The sequence below is a fragment of the Pongo abelii genome, chromosome 18, assembly GCF_028885655.2.
Source record: "Pongo abelii isolate AG06213 chromosome 18, NHGRI_mPonAbe1-v2.0_pri, whole genome shotgun sequence".
Lineage (NCBI taxonomy): Eukaryota > Metazoa > Chordata > Mammalia > Primates > Hominidae > Pongo > Pongo abelii.
The window spans coordinates 79,970,708-79,989,556 of record NC_072003.2 but is presented as its reverse complement, the minus strand read 5'-3'; the positions used below and the strand labels follow the sequence as shown (position 1 = coordinate 79,989,556).

General features: G+C 38.5%; 1 protein-coding gene and 1 long non-coding RNA gene across 6 annotated transcripts in view; one reads left to right on the top strand and one right to left on the bottom strand.

The window, feature by feature from the left end:
• Positions 1–1,207: 1,207 nt before the first annotated feature.
• On the bottom strand, positions 1,208–11,094 carry DYNLRB2 (dynein light chain roadblock-type 2). 3 transcript variants are annotated; one of them, XM_003778668.5, is made up of 4 exons: positions 11,005–11,094; positions 8,504–8,579; positions 2,196–2,363; positions 1,208–1,337 (listed from the first exon to the last, which is right to left on the bottom strand). In XM_003778668.5, exons 1-4 carry the CDS (start codon positions 11,092–11,094, stop codon positions 1,294–1,296), a joined length of 378 nt encoding a protein of 125 aa, XP_003778716.1. In that variant the 3' UTR covers positions 1,208–1,293. The 3 variants fall into 3 exon arrangements, with proteins under 3 accessions (XP_003778716.1, XP_002826713.1, XP_054390150.1); XM_002826667.5 differs by lacking the exon at positions 11,005–11,094 and adding an exon at positions 10,780–10,911; XM_054534175.1 differs by lacking the exon at positions 11,005–11,094 and adding an exon at positions 10,267–10,883.
• Positions 10,889–18,849, top strand: part of LOC129050847 (uncharacterized) — a 388,007-nt gene continuing 380,046 nt past the window's right edge. For all 3 annotated transcript variants that reach the window (XR_010137796.1, XR_010137795.1, XR_008514700.2), the window contains exon 1: positions 10,889–11,009. This is a non-coding gene — a long non-coding RNA (uncharacterized LOC129050847). The remainder of the gene's footprint in view (positions 11,010–18,849) is intronic.

Genomic DNA, 18,849 nt, shown 5'->3' with positions numbered 1-18,849 from the left:
CTGTTGTTGCTCAGGCTGGAGTGAAGTGGTGCGATCTCAGCTCACTGCAACCTCCACCTCCCAGGTTCAAACGATTCTCCTGCCTCAGCCTCCCGAGTAGCTGGGATTACAGGCACACACCACCATGCCTGGCTAGTTTTTGTATTTTTAGTTGAGATGGGGTTTCACCATGTTGGCCAGGCTGGTCTTGAACTCCTGATCTCAGGTGATCTGCTTGCCTCGGCCTCCCAAAATGCTGAGATTACAAGCGGGAGCCACCGTGCCTGGCCTACATAACATTTTTGATATTAAAAAATTATATAAACAGAGGACAGCTTAGTGGCTGTCAGGGGTCAAGGGTTGGAGGGAGGTGCTACCAAAGGGCATCTGAGGAATCCTGCCGAGATATTCTGTATCTTGATTGAGTCACTGTCAATTTCCTGGTTGTGATACTACCCTAGTGTTTTGGAGGATGTTGCAACAGGGGGAAACTGTATAAAGGGCACACAGAATCACTATATTATTTCTGAAAATTTCACATGGAACTTCAGTTACCTCAAAATGCAAAGTTTAGTTGGAAAAAAAGAGGATATAAAGCAAATGTGGCAAAATATTAACATCTCTTCTCTATGGGTTTGGGGTGCATGGAAATCTGTTAGATTTGTTATATTATTTTCATGATTTTCTGAATGTTTGCAACATCCAGTAAAAATAAAACCCTCTGGAGTTATCTACTCAGCCTTATATATATGAAACCTTGCCTAAGACTCATTCCTGGTCCCCTCAGACTGGTGTGCTAGAAGCACAAGTCCGAGGGATGGAGGAGCTGCTTAGGTTGGCGCTGACCCCAGTGGGAACCATGATTCTGACTCCCTACTGTCCTTATTTAACCTGGGAAACCACTGAACACTCTTTGAGTATTGGGACTTTCTACTCTCCTTATAGCTCCCACAATGCTCTACTGAATCTCCTTGGTATACCATAGAAATGGGCGAAATTCTACTTCTGTACTTGATGACAGCTACTTCTAGACTGAAAGAATTATCACAAGGAGCACTGTCTTACTAGAATCCTTGGTTTTGTGGATTATAAGACAATAGAGACATATATACCAGAATTCACTTATTGTATCACTAAAGTACAACTTCACAATATAATCAAAAGGGACTAAATGAGACATACAGAACAGTTTAGGTGTAGAAATAGAAAAGAATGTTTGAAAGGTCAGTTAGATTGAAATAGAATTTTAATACTCATGAGAGAGCCAAGTGTTTCCAACCCAGTGTCGCTTAGACAGCCTTGGCCATCGCAGGTCTATTCACATGGATTCTGAATGACGATCAGAAGATATTCCTTATCTATGAAGAGATGGATAAAATCAATTCACCCTTAATTTAAATTTAATCAAGGAATATTTCAACTAGTCTGCTTTTCTCTTCAAAACATCACAGGGACCTTGTGCAGACAGATGGTTTCCCACCCTGGCTGCACATCCGAATTACCTGTTCAGTCTTTAGAAAATACCCATTTCCTAGGGCCTCAGAGATTCTAATTTCATTGGTTTGGGGTGGAGTCCCAGGAATGGAAAAAATGTTAAAAAGTCCTCCAAGTGATTTAATGTGTAGCCAGGGTGAGGACACTGGTGTAGCAAAAAACTTTATTCAGTTTATAGGCAATTCTGATTTGATGGATTTGCTGTTACAGAGGTTTGTTCTAGATTAGTTTAGTGGCATAGGTCCCATTGTACAGTGATTTTGTAACATTGTGAACCTAATTCCTTCAGGGAAAGGAGTGTTTCTGTGGCTGCTGTCTTCTGGTAGGCCTGGTGGATGTACTTTCCTCACAGGCATGGTTTAAGAACCCACAGGCCTTGGGTTCACTGCCTACTTTGTCCCCAGGACAGGGAACATTTCTCCCATTCTGCAGAGTCTGTATGCTAAGTTTGCTGAAAATGAGACCTACATTTTCTAAATTTTTTCATTACTAATAATAAATGCAAGTGGGCAAAATTCAACCTGTTCAAAAGTCATGGGTCATATTAACCGCTAATTTCATACAATTTTTTGGTTGGGATTTTTACATTCAAACATCATTTTGTAATAGAATATTATGTTTTATATTGTATACTAAAATCTATACTTCCCATTCATAGAAATAAGGCTTTTTATCAGCAAAGTAGAAAGATGATTTAACTAGGAAATGAAATGCCAAATTACCTGGAGCTACCATGATTTCGTGTTTCTTTGATCTGATCCTAAGAAAAGTCAGGTCGTTCTGAGGATCAATATCGCGAACTGTGCTTTTGGCTTTCATTGTCAGGTGGTGAAGAAGGCCTGCATACTGAACAGTTGTTGAGTTGTCCAAGGTTGTTCGGATGGGAATACCTATTATGAAATTTAATTTTGGTTAATATTTTTTCTGATTAGAAAAGTAATAAGTACATTGTGGAAGTATTGGAAAACACTGATAATTGTAAAGAGGAGAAAAAAGTGATGGCTTATCCCTCTCTGGTAACAATTTTAGTTTATTTCCCTCAAATCCTTTTGTCTCTATGTAGATTTTTAAGTATAGTTGTGTGAAACTATATTTGCAAACTTGACTGTTGCTTTTTTCTTCATTAAAATTGTAACATACAAGTTGTCCTTGTTGACAATGTAATCAACATTATTTTTAATAACTGCATACTTCACTATTTTATGGACATATAATCAATCTCCTGTTGTTTGGTCATTTGGTACCTTATATTTTTTTACAGCTAATGGGGTGATGATGAATGTTTTTGTGCATAAATCCTTCAGAAGCTGTTAACTGACTACTTGAGTACTAAGTTAACATATTTTTATATGAAATGCACTCCCCCGAACATCTTGTCTATAGTGAGTCTGCTCTGAAGGGCTTGATCTGTGACATGGTGTTAGTCTTCTTCCCTGAGGCCAGAAACATAAAGGGATATCACTGCACATGCTAGAGGGTACATCAAAAGGGACTCCTCACACAGTATTTCATAAATCCTAAATTTTATGTTAGAAAATGTGGTAATAAGGATATTGTAGTTTTGCTGTGCATTCCCTGGTTTGCACTCATTTTTGGCTTTGTCACTATTAAATTTGGCTACTTGTGTGATTTTTTTTTTTTTGAGATGGAGTTTTGCTATTGTAGGCCCAGGCTGGAGTATGACGGCGTGATCTCGGCTCATTGCAACCTCCGCCTCCTGGGTTCCAGCAATTCTCCTGCCTCAGCTTCCCGAGTAGCTGAGATTACAGGCACCCACCACCACGCCCAGCTAATTGTTGTATTTTTAGTAGAGACAGGGTTTCACCATGTTGGTTAGGCTGAACTCCTGACCTCAGGTCATCCACCCGCCTCATGCCTCCCACAGTGCTGGGTTTACAGGCGTGAGCCACCATGCCCAGTCTGCTCTATTGTTATGTTACATGAGTTTAAAACAGAAACTATTAAGTGGAAAATTCTAGCCCGAAGAATATGCAAGTGTAATTCAATTCAGTTGAAATCAATCTAACTCAACTTGGAACACCCAGCATTAATTCCTATTATGTACCAGACACTGTGGTAGGTATTCTACATAAATCGTATCTAATCAGAGATAGCCTTCATATTATTTTGAGAACTACTAAATAGCCAGAGAATTCCAGGGATTTGATTTGCAAATGGGCTTTTATTTTAGGAGGAGATATGAAGGTGAATTTGGGATTGCTATCAAATTCCTTAGGTATCTGTATTAAGGGCACTCAAGAGATGAGCCTAACATGGCTCCTGGTTTCCTTCAGAGAATGTAGGTCCAGAAACGATTAAACAAGATGAGCGCTTTCAAGAGTGGAAGAGTGTTACAAACTTAGGATTTTACCAGGTTTTCATAAAAATCTTGAAGACCATCAATTTTGACTTTGAAAAGACTGATTTCTCTTTCTTTTAAGATAACTGCTGTGTCCAGAATGTTTTGCTAAACAGTATGAGGATAATATTTACAGGAAAACCTATTCAATAAATAAAGCATCATAAAAACCTTGCTAATCTTTTATTATGATTTGTTGGCCACTTTTTCTCTGGAAGGCAGTCAGCTGTCTTGCACACCTGAAGGTCACAAAGCATGGATCTTTAACAAGCAGGAAATGGAAATGTAGCAAGCATGCAACCTTTGATGGGAACTTGTTGACGAGCAGTTTTATTTCGCATCCTAAGTAGTGACTACCTACTAAGGGTGCAATGCTCAGTAGCAAAACAAGAAATACAACCAGAATAAATTATTTAAAATGTAGATGACAGGATTATGAATCAGATGCTCAGGTCTACTTAGTCTGTTCATGATCCAAGTCAATAAATAAAACAGCTAGCCTTTTTGAATAATAAGTGTGCACGGTGGAAACACATGGAGTTTTTCATATCCGCCATACACACTTGGAAAAAATCAATCAACAAATATTTATTGAACTCTTGCTTGGCACCATGTGAGGTAATTAAAAAAATTCATTGAGAAGTAATCTTAGCACATGGTATAAAATTTACCCACTTCCCTTCTGAGAAACAACCACTGGTTTTTTAGAAGCCTTCTAGAGACATTCTAGGTCTATTCAAGAATGTATGTGTTTGTGTTTGTAATCTTCATTTTAATGATACCATTGTCTATTCTGTACCTTGATTTTTAAATTTAATACTCTTTGGAAATTGTTTGATTCAGTACACATAAGTCACTCATTAGTGACTGAATAAGTTTGTTGAATTGATGTTTTGTAATATACGTAATATGTCCTATTGATAAACATTTAGGCTGTTCCCAATCTTTTACTTTTGTAAACAAGGCTACAGAATATGTCCTTGGTCATCTCATTTCACATTTATACATTTTTATATATGTGTAGGATAAATTCCTAAAATGAAGCTCCTAGAACAAAGAGCATGTGCATTCTAAAATCTGATGGCACTACTTTACACTATGACTCCCTGTGATCCTAGTAAGCCGGCACCCATTATTTCAATTTGTCATCTTCAACTGCACATTTGTGCTTTGGTTGATAGATTGTATTTCAAAATAAAAGGAATTGGCTGGATGGCTGTTACAATCTAATGAAACTCAAATGATAGATTGTTCGAAATGTCAGGAATATTTAAAATTAAGAGCCTGTAGAAATCAGACTTACATACATAAGAAAATATGACAGATCTGACTGCCTGGGTGACAAATATACATATTTGCCAGTATCTAATTCAATGATCGGTGTTGCAATATTGTAAACAATGAATGGTTTTATAAATGAGAAACCAATGCTAACAAAAATCTACTCTAATAAAAACATGTAGCATTGGCCTAAATTGGGAAGACTACTTTACGGTCATCAATAGGAAGTCTGTGTTTCAGTAACAGTGAAACTGAAGGACTATATATAACATGGCATATGATGATATCTAAATGAATAAGCATGGTAGAAGTCTGACCTAACCACAAATACAATCTGAAAATGCTAAAATGATTTGCCTAGATTTAGTAGACCAAAACCGCTAGTAGAAAACAAGAATACATAAAACACCATTTTAGCTAAATATTTTGGTATTAAATTTCATGGGACTTCCCAAAGCTGAAAAGCTACAAAGCTGCACTGAAATAAATGATGCTTTCATCTAAAATTGAGTAGGTTGTTGAAATTGAGTATTTTGTTACATTCTGTTCACATAGCTTACACCATATGCCATTAATAAACATCCTTGTGATATACTCTGGTTATTAATAATCCAACCATAAAAATAAGCCCTTCATTTATATTTTAGGGAAAAAAGGTTAATTTGGCTTTCAGGTAAAAACTCTTAAGTACCCAGAAACCTTGAAAAGTGTCCTGAATCCTAATACAAACTTATCCTAGTAGAGGTTAATTAGAAGTTAATGGGTATTGAAGGCTGGGCGCGGTGGCTCACGCCTGTAATCCCAGCACTTTGGGAGGCTGAGGCGGGTGGATCACGAGGTCAGGAGATCAAGACCATGGTGAAACCCTGTCTCTACTAAAAAAGCCCAAAAAATTAGCCAGGTGTGGTGGCGGGCGCCTGTAGTCCCAGCTACTTGGGAGGCTGAGGCAGGAGAATGGCGTGAACCAGGGAGGCAGAGCTTGCAGTGAGCTGAGATCGTGCCATTGCACTCCAGCCTGGATGACAGAGAGAGACTCTGTCTCAACAAAAAAAAAAAAAAAAAAAAAAAAAAAAGAAGCTAATGGGTATTGAAAATAATATTTTGTTGCCTTCGGATAAGAGAAGTGTTAATTGAGGAACCTCAGGAAAATAAAGTGAAAATCACTTTTCGTCTCACTACTCAGGGTGATCACTATAACATATCCCTACTCTTGCTTCCCTATTTATTTGAAGTGTATGTGTGCACCTGGCCATAGATAGGATTAGAACACGCCGGTGGCCACTTTGTTCTCTGCTGTTTTCATCTAATACTGTGAGTAGTTTCCCAAGACACTAGTCTTTAACCTTTTAAATAGACTAGTGTTCATCAAGTAAATATTACATAGTTACTTTAAAAATTCCCCTACTGTTAGGATACATTTATTTACTTATTTGTTGTTTATTTATTTATTGCTATTATATATGATGCCTCAGTGAGTATCCTTATACCTAAATATTTTCTTCATCACTCTTGAGGATAAATTGCTAGGAGTAAAATTGTAGATCAAGGGGGTGAATATTTTTCAGACCTTTGATGCATATCACCAGGATTATCTACTTTAGACCAAGATCTTCCAAAGAATCACATTAGATGAGTGGTTCTGGGTGTCACAGGTGAATGCACCTGTACAGGGTTGAAGAGTATCCCCCTAGACCCCCCAGATCCCCAAATTCAAGTCCAATATAAACCTCAGAAGGTGGCCTTATTTGGAAACAGGGTCTTTGCAGATGTAATTAGTTAAGATGAGGTCACACTGGATTCGGGTAGGTCCTAATCCAATAACTGGGGTTCTTATAATGAAACATAAACAGACACAAAGATGAGAATGCCACGTGATGATGGAGGCAGAGACTGGAGTGATATGTCTATAGGCCAAGGAACACTAAAGATTGACAACTACCAGAAGCTAGGAAGAGGTAAGGAATGATCCTCCCACAGAGTCTTCAGAGACAGCATGAGCCTTCGGACATCTTGATTTCAACTTCTAACCTCCAGAACTGGAGGAGAATACGTTTCTGTTGTTTTAAGTTAACAGGTGTGTTGTAGTTTGTTACTGTAGCCAAAGGAGACTAACACACCACCTCTATGAAATCACATGGACGGCTCATCTTCGGAGCCGTGGCAGAGTGTATGCAAATACCTGGAAATAAAATCAATGCAACCAGATCCACGTACTAGGGCTGGAATGCTTCCTGGAAATATTCTGCATAGTTTGTGACTTACCTGCAAGGCAGATCTTAAATCCTCTCTTCCCCCTGATTATTCAAGCTCGAAAATTTATTATGTTCTATTATCTCTCTCATTCATTTGGCCTTGAGTTACTGGTTATAAAACAAATCAAATGTTTTATCTGTATAAATGAATTAAAAATCCCTACATTCTCATAACTATTTAATTACTCTCAAGTATTGAGTATTATGCCAAGCATTCAACAATTATTGTCTCATTTAATGATAAAAACCACCAGTAAAATAGGTTATTGTCCATTCTTAGTGGTAAGGAGTTGTAGTTCAGAATTTAAGCAGACTTTCAGTTGGTAGTTGCTCAATAAATATTTACTGATGGATTTTTCCAAGGCACTGAGTTGGTAATAGGCCAATTCCATGGTTGCACCACAAATTATGTAAAGTAGCTACTCTTATTTTAACTAATGCTCTGGAATTTCTGGCACCCCTTGCCCTTACAAATGTCTGAATTAGCGATGAAACCAGCAGGAACTCTTAAGAGGTTGCCACCATAGCTGAGCGTGGAGCAATGTGCCAAAGTAAATGTGATGTGGATTCTTAACAAGGATTGTGCAGCAAGAGCAAGTTTCTGGTAAGTCTACAGATTTCACAGTTGGAAATGTATAGGACCTTTTCATGCTATATCCAGAAAGACTACATTATAAATTATACCATTAATTCTCAAAGATTTTTAAATAAAATATGTTCAAGGAACAAGTTCCATTTAAAATAAAGACTGAAATTCTGTACGGTTCATAATGTTGAAACACAAACGAACTACCAACAATGATATTCTCCCTGTCTTCTATATGACAGTTTTATTGGCACTTCTGAAATGTTGGAAGAGAATTACCAAAGCTTTAAAAAGTAAACAATGTGTAGTGCTTCTTAGGAGTATATAGACATTTTTAGACATGTCTTATTCATATTTATGTCCCCAGATCTTAGCAGAGCATTTGGCATATAACAGATACTCAATAGATGTTTGGTAAGTGAATGCCAGAGCTAAAATATATAAATATATTTTTGATGTCAAATTTGTAGATGTTTGTCTTAAGGACTAACACGGCAAACAGGTTCCTGGTTGGCTTCTGTATGTCAAGAAGACAGCCTGTGATATATTTACCTTCTGCATTTACAACCATAGTTCCAATAACCCCTTTATGACTCTGGATCCTCTTTAAGGTTTCCTCCACCTCTGCCTGAAAGAGACCAGGAAGATAATTAACCAAAAGGGCCCTCTGCTAGCTCAAACCCTAAGGAGAATAATGTTTAGAAAGATACCTACTATCTCCTTAACCTAAGGTGCCAGGTGTGATAATCTCAGATTTTTAAATGACAGCTTTGAAATTGTCAAGTCCCACATAAATACCTACATAAGACCTCCTGGATACAATCCTGACAAATCTCTTGGCTTGAACCCTTGTAGAGACAGAGAGCTTACTGCCTCACAGGAGTTCACTCCATTTTTATGTTTCCATTTACTAGAAAAGTATTCTTTACATTGCATGGAAATTCGTCCCAGATTATCTTTCATTCATTGACCCTGCTGTATTCAAACGAAAATTCCTTTTCTACATTATAGTGCTTTAAATATTTATAGAGCTATATCATGGCCTGCCTCTGTTTAAAAGTAGTCCTTATTGAGAAATCTTATTTTCATTAATGTGACCTAATCAGTTCAGATAATTAAATTTAAAGGATAGTCTATAAAAACAAAGTATTCCAGGATTCTAGGATTTTCTTGATAACTATAGCTTGCATCTCAGTGCAAGCTGAATGTTCAACTATGAATGATTATTCTGGAATCTATTACTGTGTTTTAAACTCATTCGGAATCTTATGTGTAGAGTGTATTGTATGTTTTCTTCCCCTCTAGAAAACTCAAAGACAAGAACGATCTTCTCCAAACCTGCAAATTGTTCATGACTGAGCAATCACTGGATATTCTGAATTCAAACAGTATTCTGCAAATTCTCTTGATGAGGGTTTGCTATATTCTTTTTTCCTCAATATTGCACAGGTGAACATTATGTTACTTCAAGATAGTTTTCCTCTGCACTTGGTATGGGCAGGAGCACTGATTTTCTCTATTTCAGCATCAGAGCCATTGTTTTCTTAACTTTAGGCATTTGTGTACTAGATTCATGATTCTTGCCATTATGAATGCCATGTATATTATTTATCTAGGTGTTCTTTAAATTATCTCACTGCTAAAAGCTTAAATAAATGCATTGTAAGAGGAAACCATATGTCACTACCACAAATGGAAACCTGATGTTATTCCTCATAAATAGAAATAACTGTAAAACAAACAAAATGAACAAAATGAAGAGATAGCATATCATTAAATTCTACCGCAACGAAAGCTCTGAGCCTGAGGCCTGCTCTTCGGATGAAAAAATGGAAATTTCCAAATGACAGTGGTATTAAGGACCTAATAGTAACAGAAATTTTCTCCTGTATGTAGTCTGAAGATTGAACAAAATGGAAGAGGAATAACTTTCTCACGATGTGATTCACTCTTATTCAGCATTTCTGGGCCATCTTATGTAGCAACGAATGTTTGCATCTCATTTTGAGAAACACTGCACTAAACCGTAAGCGATGAACAGGAGATCAATAATTTACTGCATTTTGGGCAATCTTTAAGACGATGTCCACAGCTTCTTACAGCCACTGTGTCCTCATTTATCTTTCTCCCTTTACTTATCTCCCAAACTCCTTTCTTTTCTTTCCCTGGCCTTGCCATTTCTCCACCCAGCTGTTTCTCTTCTCATGATTTCTGAGTGCTCCTAGTATAATTTCTTAATCCCCATCTCCAATTCCCATTTCATTCTTCTCTTAACGCCCTTTGCTTTCCACAGTCTCTACTTTTTTTTTTCTTACCTCTTTTTCTGGGGGGGAGTGGGGCGGGTCTCCCATCACTTCTTTCCTTTTTCTTTATTTCCCTTTCTTCTTTCTCAGTATCTTCCCTTCTCACCCTTCCGTTCCCTTGCTTTCCCTGTCCCACCTCTTCCTTCTCTCTAAGGGTCTGATTTTTTTTCCTCTTCATCTCGGCCTCCCGCCCCCTCTTTGGAAACTTTCCTGGCTCCCCGGATTTCTCACTCCCCTGAGCATTCTTCATCCTCCCGATCTCTCTCTTCCCTTTCTTAACATCACCCCTCCCTATGTACCACCCCCGCGAAATCAATTCCCAAGACAGCTTCCACTCATCTAGACATCTTCTTCCCCCTTTCCAAGGTCTCCCTCTCGCCCCTCCAGGAAGATCCTGGAGCCACCAGCCTCCGCCGCGGCCCCTGGACCGCCCGTGCCTGGGTGGGCCCCAGAAGCTGGGTGCGAAGGTCCTTGCCGATCGACGTCCTTGGAACGGCGGGGCGTGGACTGAGACCCCAGATTTACCATCGCGGAGGCCGCGAAACTCTGGGCTCAGGCCGGCGGCACAGCCTCCCACGATGTCAACAACGCTACCCGCCGTTGCTAGGAGACAAAGAAGGAAGTGCCCCCCCGGAAGCGTCAGGGCTGCGCCTGCGCGTTCGCGAGTCGGCTTTTCCGCCCTGACCGCACCCCTGATGCCTGCCGGCCGCCGTAGGCGAAGGTTCGCGGAAGAGGGGAGCCGGCGCTCACCTGAGGTTCGCCCAATCCTGGGGCGGTGGGTCCCGCGAGGGAAGAGGGAAGTGGGTCAGGCTCCCGGCCTGTGTTCGTCCATTCATTCATTCATTGAGGCACGAATTAATATAATAACCACTCATTCGTTCAAAAACGGCTGATTCACCACCCACCAGGTGCCAGGGAGACGGACAAAATGCACCAAACAAAATGCACGAAACAGTACCGGAAGCAGTAATGTCCACGTGTGATACTTGCCCTGGAGCAAGTAAACAGGGGACAGGGCCATCTGACTTCGGGGTTGGGCTGCTCTAGGGGTTTGGTGATAGTCTTAGCTGCCTGTGACTGTCCATTAGTACTGCCCTGTGCAGGGCAGATAATGTTCACTTGCCTCCCAATAGTTTTTATATTGAAGAAAAATATATCAGAGCATCAAATAGTACAACCTTATGTACTTAAAAAAATTACTTTATATCTGTCTACTCCAAGATCAGTAGAGTAAGCACAGTTGCACATTTTATGTTCTCACCTAGTTATAGCACCCTCTTCCTGTTCTCAACTCCATCGAAGAGTTGCTACTTGTCAGTATTTCTGTTGGTTGTCAGTATCCATTAGGATCTGTATTTTTGCCATTTTAAAAATCAACAGTTCTGAGTTACTAAAAAATTGCAAGTGGTAGTTCCGGAGGTTCTATACATTGCCATAGAAGAGCATTCCATTGGGTGTTTAAGGAACTGTTGGAGGAAACACGTTAAAGATCAGTTAGGGATGGTCGGAAGTCACTTGACCTTTTGAGGGACATTGATAATATCCTTATAGCCTAGGAGGAAAAGAGCCACTATTGTATGAAGAAGCACAGCAGGAAAATTTTATGGCTGGAGTCGTGTTATGACTTCCTGAGGTTAGAGGAGGACAAATATTGATTACAAAATACAAGCTGTAAGTTGAGAATGCATCTTCATAGGGATAATGCCGTAACAACTTCCTGTGATACCGATTCTGTTTGTGCATCCATTTCCAGAAAGTAGTCTCACACTAAACAAGGCATGCATCATGCTAGGAATGTCAACTGGATTCTGAATGGGCCATGTTAGGGATGCTCTGGGACAGTTTTGAACTCATTGGCAGGTTTGGACTTGATGATCAATTTCAACTCCACATCTGTCATTTTATTATATTAACTATCAGAAATACTCTGAGAAACTGTAGTTCTGCTCTAATTTTTGTTGAGGTGTGGGTGATTCTGATCACTGTAGTTCTCTCCTTTTTTTCCCTCCAAGAAATTTGTATATCTCAGAAAGCCAGTTCACTATTAATAGCCAAAGAATCCCGCTTGACTCTCAACACCTGGTACTCCAACAAAGTTGCTTTGGAAAGGACTGCTATAGCCGTGGGGAAGGAGTCTGAGTCTGGTGTGTGCGTGTGCATGTGCATTTGTGTGCTTGTGTGTGTATGCATGCATGTGTGTACAGATCTGGCTCTTACCTGATTGACTATAGCTACCATTTTGCAGTAATACAAATATAGGTCTTTACAGAAATACTGGCTGAGTTGAATGAAGACTGATTCTTGGGTTCTCTGGGTGTTCTGATCAAGGAGATTCCACTTGATTGTGTAGCCATTTATTTTTCTTACAAAAATCAGTGACAGTGCACCATGTCTGATATGTCAATCAGCTTTAATGAAGGAACCAACTGCATATGCATGGAGTGTTAATTTCCTTGTTTCTGGAGTCAGGATGTCAAGCTCATTCAATAGCTGACAGCTGTAATTAGAGCAAAGAACGATTCTAGCATAAAACGCACTGACAGGAGAACCCAACTGCTGAAAAAGAAATAAGAAGTAGCCAAACTGACTTCCAACCAACAGTCAAGTTTGACTCTGTGCACAGAAAATCAATGAGGAGAACTTGAGCCATTTCCCCTTTATCAATTTTTCACTTCTAATTATTCCTTGGAGGTAGCTCGGTTTAATTTTCATGCCTTTTTTGGACCTGTAATGAATATCCAGAGCTGTGCTATATAAAGTGTCTTTACAATGTCTTACATGTTTCCTACCCCATCCCCAATATATGTGAATTCCCCTTTTACCCTCTCCTCTTTCTCCCATCCCCTCAGCCTTTCTTTTTGACTCACAGTAAGTGCTAAATAACTTTGAACATAAGTGAAAATATTAATGAATAATACTTTTTGCAAGTACTCTGACTTAATCCCAAAAGTGATACATGCAGAGACCAAGTCCATTTTTCACATATAATTTTGTTAGAAGGAGATGATTTTCTTCTGGGAGTCTCTCTTGCTCTTTGATACTTTGCTACTGCTCTCTGGTTAGCTTGAAGAAATCCAGATAACTTAATGATCTTGAGTTTTTTCTTGGTATTTTCTTTACCAACCCATATAGCTATCTTTGGCATTCTTGGCAGTTGGCAAATATTATGAACTTGGCCGTGGAATAAATTTTGTGCCCATTTTCTCATAAGGTAAGGCATTGTTTGTCACTTACCAGAACTTCTCCTGGTATTCTTCTGGTTTCCCTCCAGAAAATAGACACTACATTCTTCTAACATGTTCACAGGCCAGTTGTGGTGGCTTACATTTGTAACACCAGTGTTTTGGGAGCTGAGGCAGGAGGATTGCTTAAGGCCAGTAGTTTGAGAACAGCCTGGGCAACAAAGCAAGACATCATTTCTACTAAAAATTAAAAAAGAAAAAAAAGGCTGGGCGTGGTGGTCCCAGCTACTTGGAAGGCTGAGGCAAGAGAATCACTTGAGGCTGGGAGTTTGAGGTTGCAGTGAGCCACAATCACACCACTCTCACCAGCCTGGGTGACAGAGTGAGACTTGTCTCAAATAAAAAAAGTACAACAAAATAATAAAATAAAATACTCCTTAATACTAGGGCATAATTAGAAGATGCCAGTAATATCAATAAGTATTTCCTAAAACTGACCCAATGTCATAGAATGGCAGTATTATAGATTTTAAGTTTCAGAAAATCAGTCATTTTCTTCTTCTTAGGACAAAGGCACCCTCTGGGGTGACTCCTTTCAAGACCTAAGTGTAATAGAAGTATTTGCTTTCCATAAGGGAATCCTTCCTGTTGGAATTAAGTGTTTTCCTAGAGCACAGCATTTGGAGTTGTGTGCATGTGGGGTTGACATTTCTAGGCATATTTCCTTGAATAAAATAAACAGAGCATCAGTTTCTTCATTTATAAAGTAAGAAAGATAGTATCTACCTTAGAACGTTGAGATGCGAGGTTTAAATATTATGTGGGTGAAATGTCTGGCTCATACCAGGTGACCAGTGTGGATCATTTAACCATGTTTCTTTCTTCTGTCTTTTCCTTTCTTTGGTCCATCTTTCCTTCTTCCCTGCATTCCTTCCCTCCTCTTTCCCTCCTCATCTTTTCTCTAACCTTTCCTCCCCATTTCCTTCCCCCATTTCCTTCTTGTCTCCCTTCTTCACTATCCTCTCCTCAACCTCTCTTCCTTCTTACCCTCCCTAGGAAAAATCTCTGTAATTCATATTGTTGACGTTCTCACTAAAGAACCTTTCCCTTTCTCTTTGTAGACAACCTGTTATTAATTTAGAACCTTCATCTGTTTCATCTACCTCTAATCCCATTTTAACATAATTCCCATTTTTGTATGTCTAGCTCCAGCAAGCAGTTCCCATCTTGGTGTACTGCACATCATAGCTATTCTCAGTATCTTATGGTTGAGGGTAAACCGTAAATATTTCCTGGTCGATTAACTTTGTTCAAAGAAGAAGAAAGGAAGGGCTGAGGGGAGCAATAAAATGTCATGCTCTTTATGTACCTCTCCTTTTCTGAGATAATCCAGTCTTGAGGTCTCTGATCTATTTAGTTTCAAAATTACTTTGATTGGGAAGTATAACACATACAAAAGTAAGGTGCACAAAACAAATGTACAGGGGGTGAGTTACCATGAAGTGAACACGTAAGCCCCCAAACCAGGTTAAAATGAATAGAACACTTCACACCCAAGAAACTGCTACTTGGCCAGTCCCAATCATTATTCCTGCTCTGCTTGCAAATTTAGTTATCTGACTTCTAACAGTATAATTTAGTTTGCCTCATTTAAAATTACATAAGTGGAATTACCTGGTATGTAATCTTTTGTTTTGGGCACAATTTTACTCAGCATTGTGTGTATGATAGTCATCTATGTTGTGTGCAGTTGTGGTTTCTTCATTTTTATTGCTGTGTAGTGCTCACTTTTAGAAAACACTACAATTTGTACTTTTACTGCTGAGAGATATTTTCGTTGTTTCTAGGTTTTGACTATTATGAATAATGCTGCCAAAGCATTCTTTCACATGTCATTTGGTGCACGTAGGCATGCGTTTGTTTCAGGTATATATATATATATATATATATATATATATATATATATATGCAGGAGTGGAATTGCTGAGTCATAGAGTATGATCCATTATCACACATTGTCAAACTGTTTTCCACTGTGGTTGTGCCAGTGTGCCAATGTACCTAACACTATAGTGCAAGATAATTTCTTTTGGTCTACAGCCTTGCCAATAATTAATATTGTCATACTTTTAGATTTTAGCCATTTTGGTATGTGTAGTGTCTCATGTGGTTTTAATTTGCATCTCCTTCATTACTGATAAGATTGATCACTTTTTCCCCCACATAATTATTGACTTATATTTTTTGGATTTTTTTTGTGTGTGTGTGTGCACGTGCACGTGTGTGTGCCCGGTGGTACATGATTTTTGATGATTATTTGTATATGTCTACATTTACATGAATACCTACAGCTACACCTATATCTATCTATTACAAATCTGTTCTACTCTGTGGCTTACATTTTATTCTCTTAATTGTGTCTCTCAATTGTGCATACCTATATGGACGCTCGGTGTGTAGCAAAAGTGGCGCTGTAGTCCAGTGGGGGAGACGTGTTTTTTTCCAATATGTGACACTGTGTCAGTTTGATATCCATGAGAAAATAAATGAAACATCTTCATTACCTTGGGCTAGGGAAAGCTTTCTTAAACAAGATACCAAAGTACTAATCCCATAAAAAAATTAATTACTGGAATATATAACAATTAAGAAATTAGAGGTGCCTTTGTTCTAATAAGAAGAAAATGATTGATTTTCTGAAACTTTATAATACTGCAGTTCTATGACATTGGGTCAGTTGTGGGAAATACTTATTGATATCACTGGCACTCTCTAATTATACCCTAAAAATTACCCAACTTTAGGTATTCCTTTATAGCAACACAAACCAGACTAATACAGGGACCTTATTCTCTGACCAGAGGGGCTTTGGTTTCAAGAGTGTGTGGTAGACTTCACTGTTTTTTTCTGTGTTCTCTTACCACTGGACCTCGACACAGATACAATTACAGAGTGTGGCAGAGTTGGGTAAAGTCTCAGCATTCTGGCCTGAGGACTAACAAGAAAAACCCCAGAGAATTTGAAACTATCAGGGGATTCACAGTGAGGGAATTTCTCAGGAAGGCAACCCCATTAAGTTGTTTTTGGACTCCCAGGCTTACCCCTGACTGAGCATATGTGTTTCTGATCCCAGACAATATATCAAAGACTTTGAGAATAGAACTGTGGTATAGACCACTGCACAAGTCCAAGACTGCTGACTGGGTAGAATAAACATGGATCAGATCCAAATATTTCTTCAAATTCTTGGAAAGTGGAACCTACATTGAAACCATAAGCCACAGAAGGCTGGTCAGAGCTTGGAGCCAGAACCAAATTGGATTGATTTCTGGCAAAAACAAAAATACCAACATTCTTTATGGGATTTAAATAAAACTCAGCATTTCATTACCTAATATTCAAAGTGTTCAGTATACAACCCCAAATCACTTGACTTACAAAAGTCCAGAAAAAAACTTTTTTAAGAAAAGAGAATCAATAGACTCTCTTGTGATGGGAGATGACACAGATTTTAGAATTATCTGGCAAAGACTTTAAAATAACTATAATCAAAGTAGTCCAGGAAGTAAGGACAAAGGTTCTTGAAACAAATGGAAAGATAGAAAATCTCAGGTAGGAAATAGATGATGTAAATATATGCTGTAAAGAAGGAGCAAATGAAGATTTTAGAACTGACAAAATTACAAACAAAAACCTCACTGGGTGAGCTAAACAGCAGACTGGAGATGTTAGAGGAAAGAGTCAATGAACTTGAAAATAGATCAAAAGAAACTATCCAATATGAGCCAAAGAGAGAGAAAGCAAACCCTCAAGGAACTGTGAAAAATCTCCAAAATCTAAGATTTGTCATCAGTGTCTCAGAGGGAGAAGAGAAACAGGGTAGTGCAGAAAAAAATTTGAATAAATAATAGTTAAATTTTAAAAATATATCTTAAAAGATACAAATCTATAGATTCAAGGAGCTCAGTGAATCCCAAAGAGGATAAGCAAAAATGAATTTATATCCAAATACGTCATAATCAAAATGCTAAAATCTGAAGATAAAGAAAAAGTTTGAAAGCAGTCAGAGAAAAATGAAGTATTATTTATAGAGAAATGATTTTGATTTATACAGGAATGATTCCTGGTCATAAACCTTGGAGGGGAACTATCTGTTTAAAGAGCTGAGAGAAAATATTGTCGACCCAATTTTCTATATAGAGCAAAAATACCCTTCAGTAATAAAGGGAGAAATAAAGACTTTTTGTTTTGTTTTGTTTTGTTTTTGAGTCACAGTCTCGCTGTGTCGCCCAGGCTGGAGTGCAGTGGCGCGATCTCGGCTTGCTGCAAGCTCCGCCTCCTGGGTTCACCCCATTCTCCTGCCTTAGCCTCCTGAGTAGCTGGGACTAAAGGCGCCCGCCACCACGCCTGGCTCATTTTTTGTATTTTTAGTAGAGATGGGGTTTCACCGTGTTAGCCAGGATGGTCTCCATCTCCTGAGCTCATGATCTGCCTGCCTTGGCCTCCCAAAGTGCTGGGATTAAAGGCATGAGCCACCGTGCTCGGCCAAGACATTCTTGGATGAAGGAAAATTTAGTGCCAGCAAACATGCACTTAAAAAAACATTAAATGAAGTTCTTAAGACAGAAGTGAAATGATATGAGAGGAAAACATACAACATTAGAAATGAAGGAAGAAGAAACTAAAAATATAACTATAATACACTATAATACACTAGGGGTCAGCAAACTATAGCCCACGTACCAAATTCAGCTCACCATCTATTTTGATTAATATGATTTAAATGGAACACAGTTATGCTCATTTGGCTATGTGTTGTTTTTGGCTGTTTTCATTCTATAAGCACAGAGTTGAATAGTTGTGACAGACACTGTATGGTCTGCAAAGCCTAAAATATTTATTATCTGGCCCTCAGCAGAAAAAGTTTGCTGAATCCTGTAATAGACTGTTACTCGCTTGAATTCTTTAAAATATGTTTGATGGTTGAAAAAGATTATAGCATTTTTTGGGGTTTTGAAAGAATGTAAATGTAATATGTAAGGTAACTACAAAGTAAAGGGAGGGTAAAGAGACTAATCTAAGGGTAAGTTTCCTACATTTCAATTGAAGTGGTCAGGTGTTGGTTCTAAGTAGATTGTGAAAATGAGCTATATAATCTCTTGGGCAACCAATAAGAAAAATTACAAACTGATATAGTAAAAAGGCGAAGTAGATAAATTATCGTATGAAAAATTGTTTGGGCAACCCAAAAGGGAAAAGGGCAAACAGTAGAATGGTAAATAGATGGAACAATCAAATCCTGATACATCAATAATTACATATACATCACATAAGCAGACTCATTAAAAGATAGAGGTTGTCAGAATGAATTAAGAAACCAAAAATTATCAGTGATTTCTGTTTCTGTAAAGAT

Bases quoted from the DNA above. Each gene is read 5' to 3' on its own strand.
- DYNLRB2 (XM_003778668.5), bottom strand. From the start codon at position 11,094: ATGAATGAATGGACGAACACAGGCCGGGAGCCTGACCCACTTCCCTCT. The intron at 2,364-8,503 runs GTAAATATATCA...ATTTCATAATAG, and splicing joins TATGGTTGTAAATGCAGAAG to GTATTCCCATCCGAACAACC. The intron at 1,338-2,195 runs GTAATTTGGCAT...ATCTCTTCATAG, and splicing joins CGAAATCATGGTAGCTCCAG to ATAAGGAATATCTTCTGATC.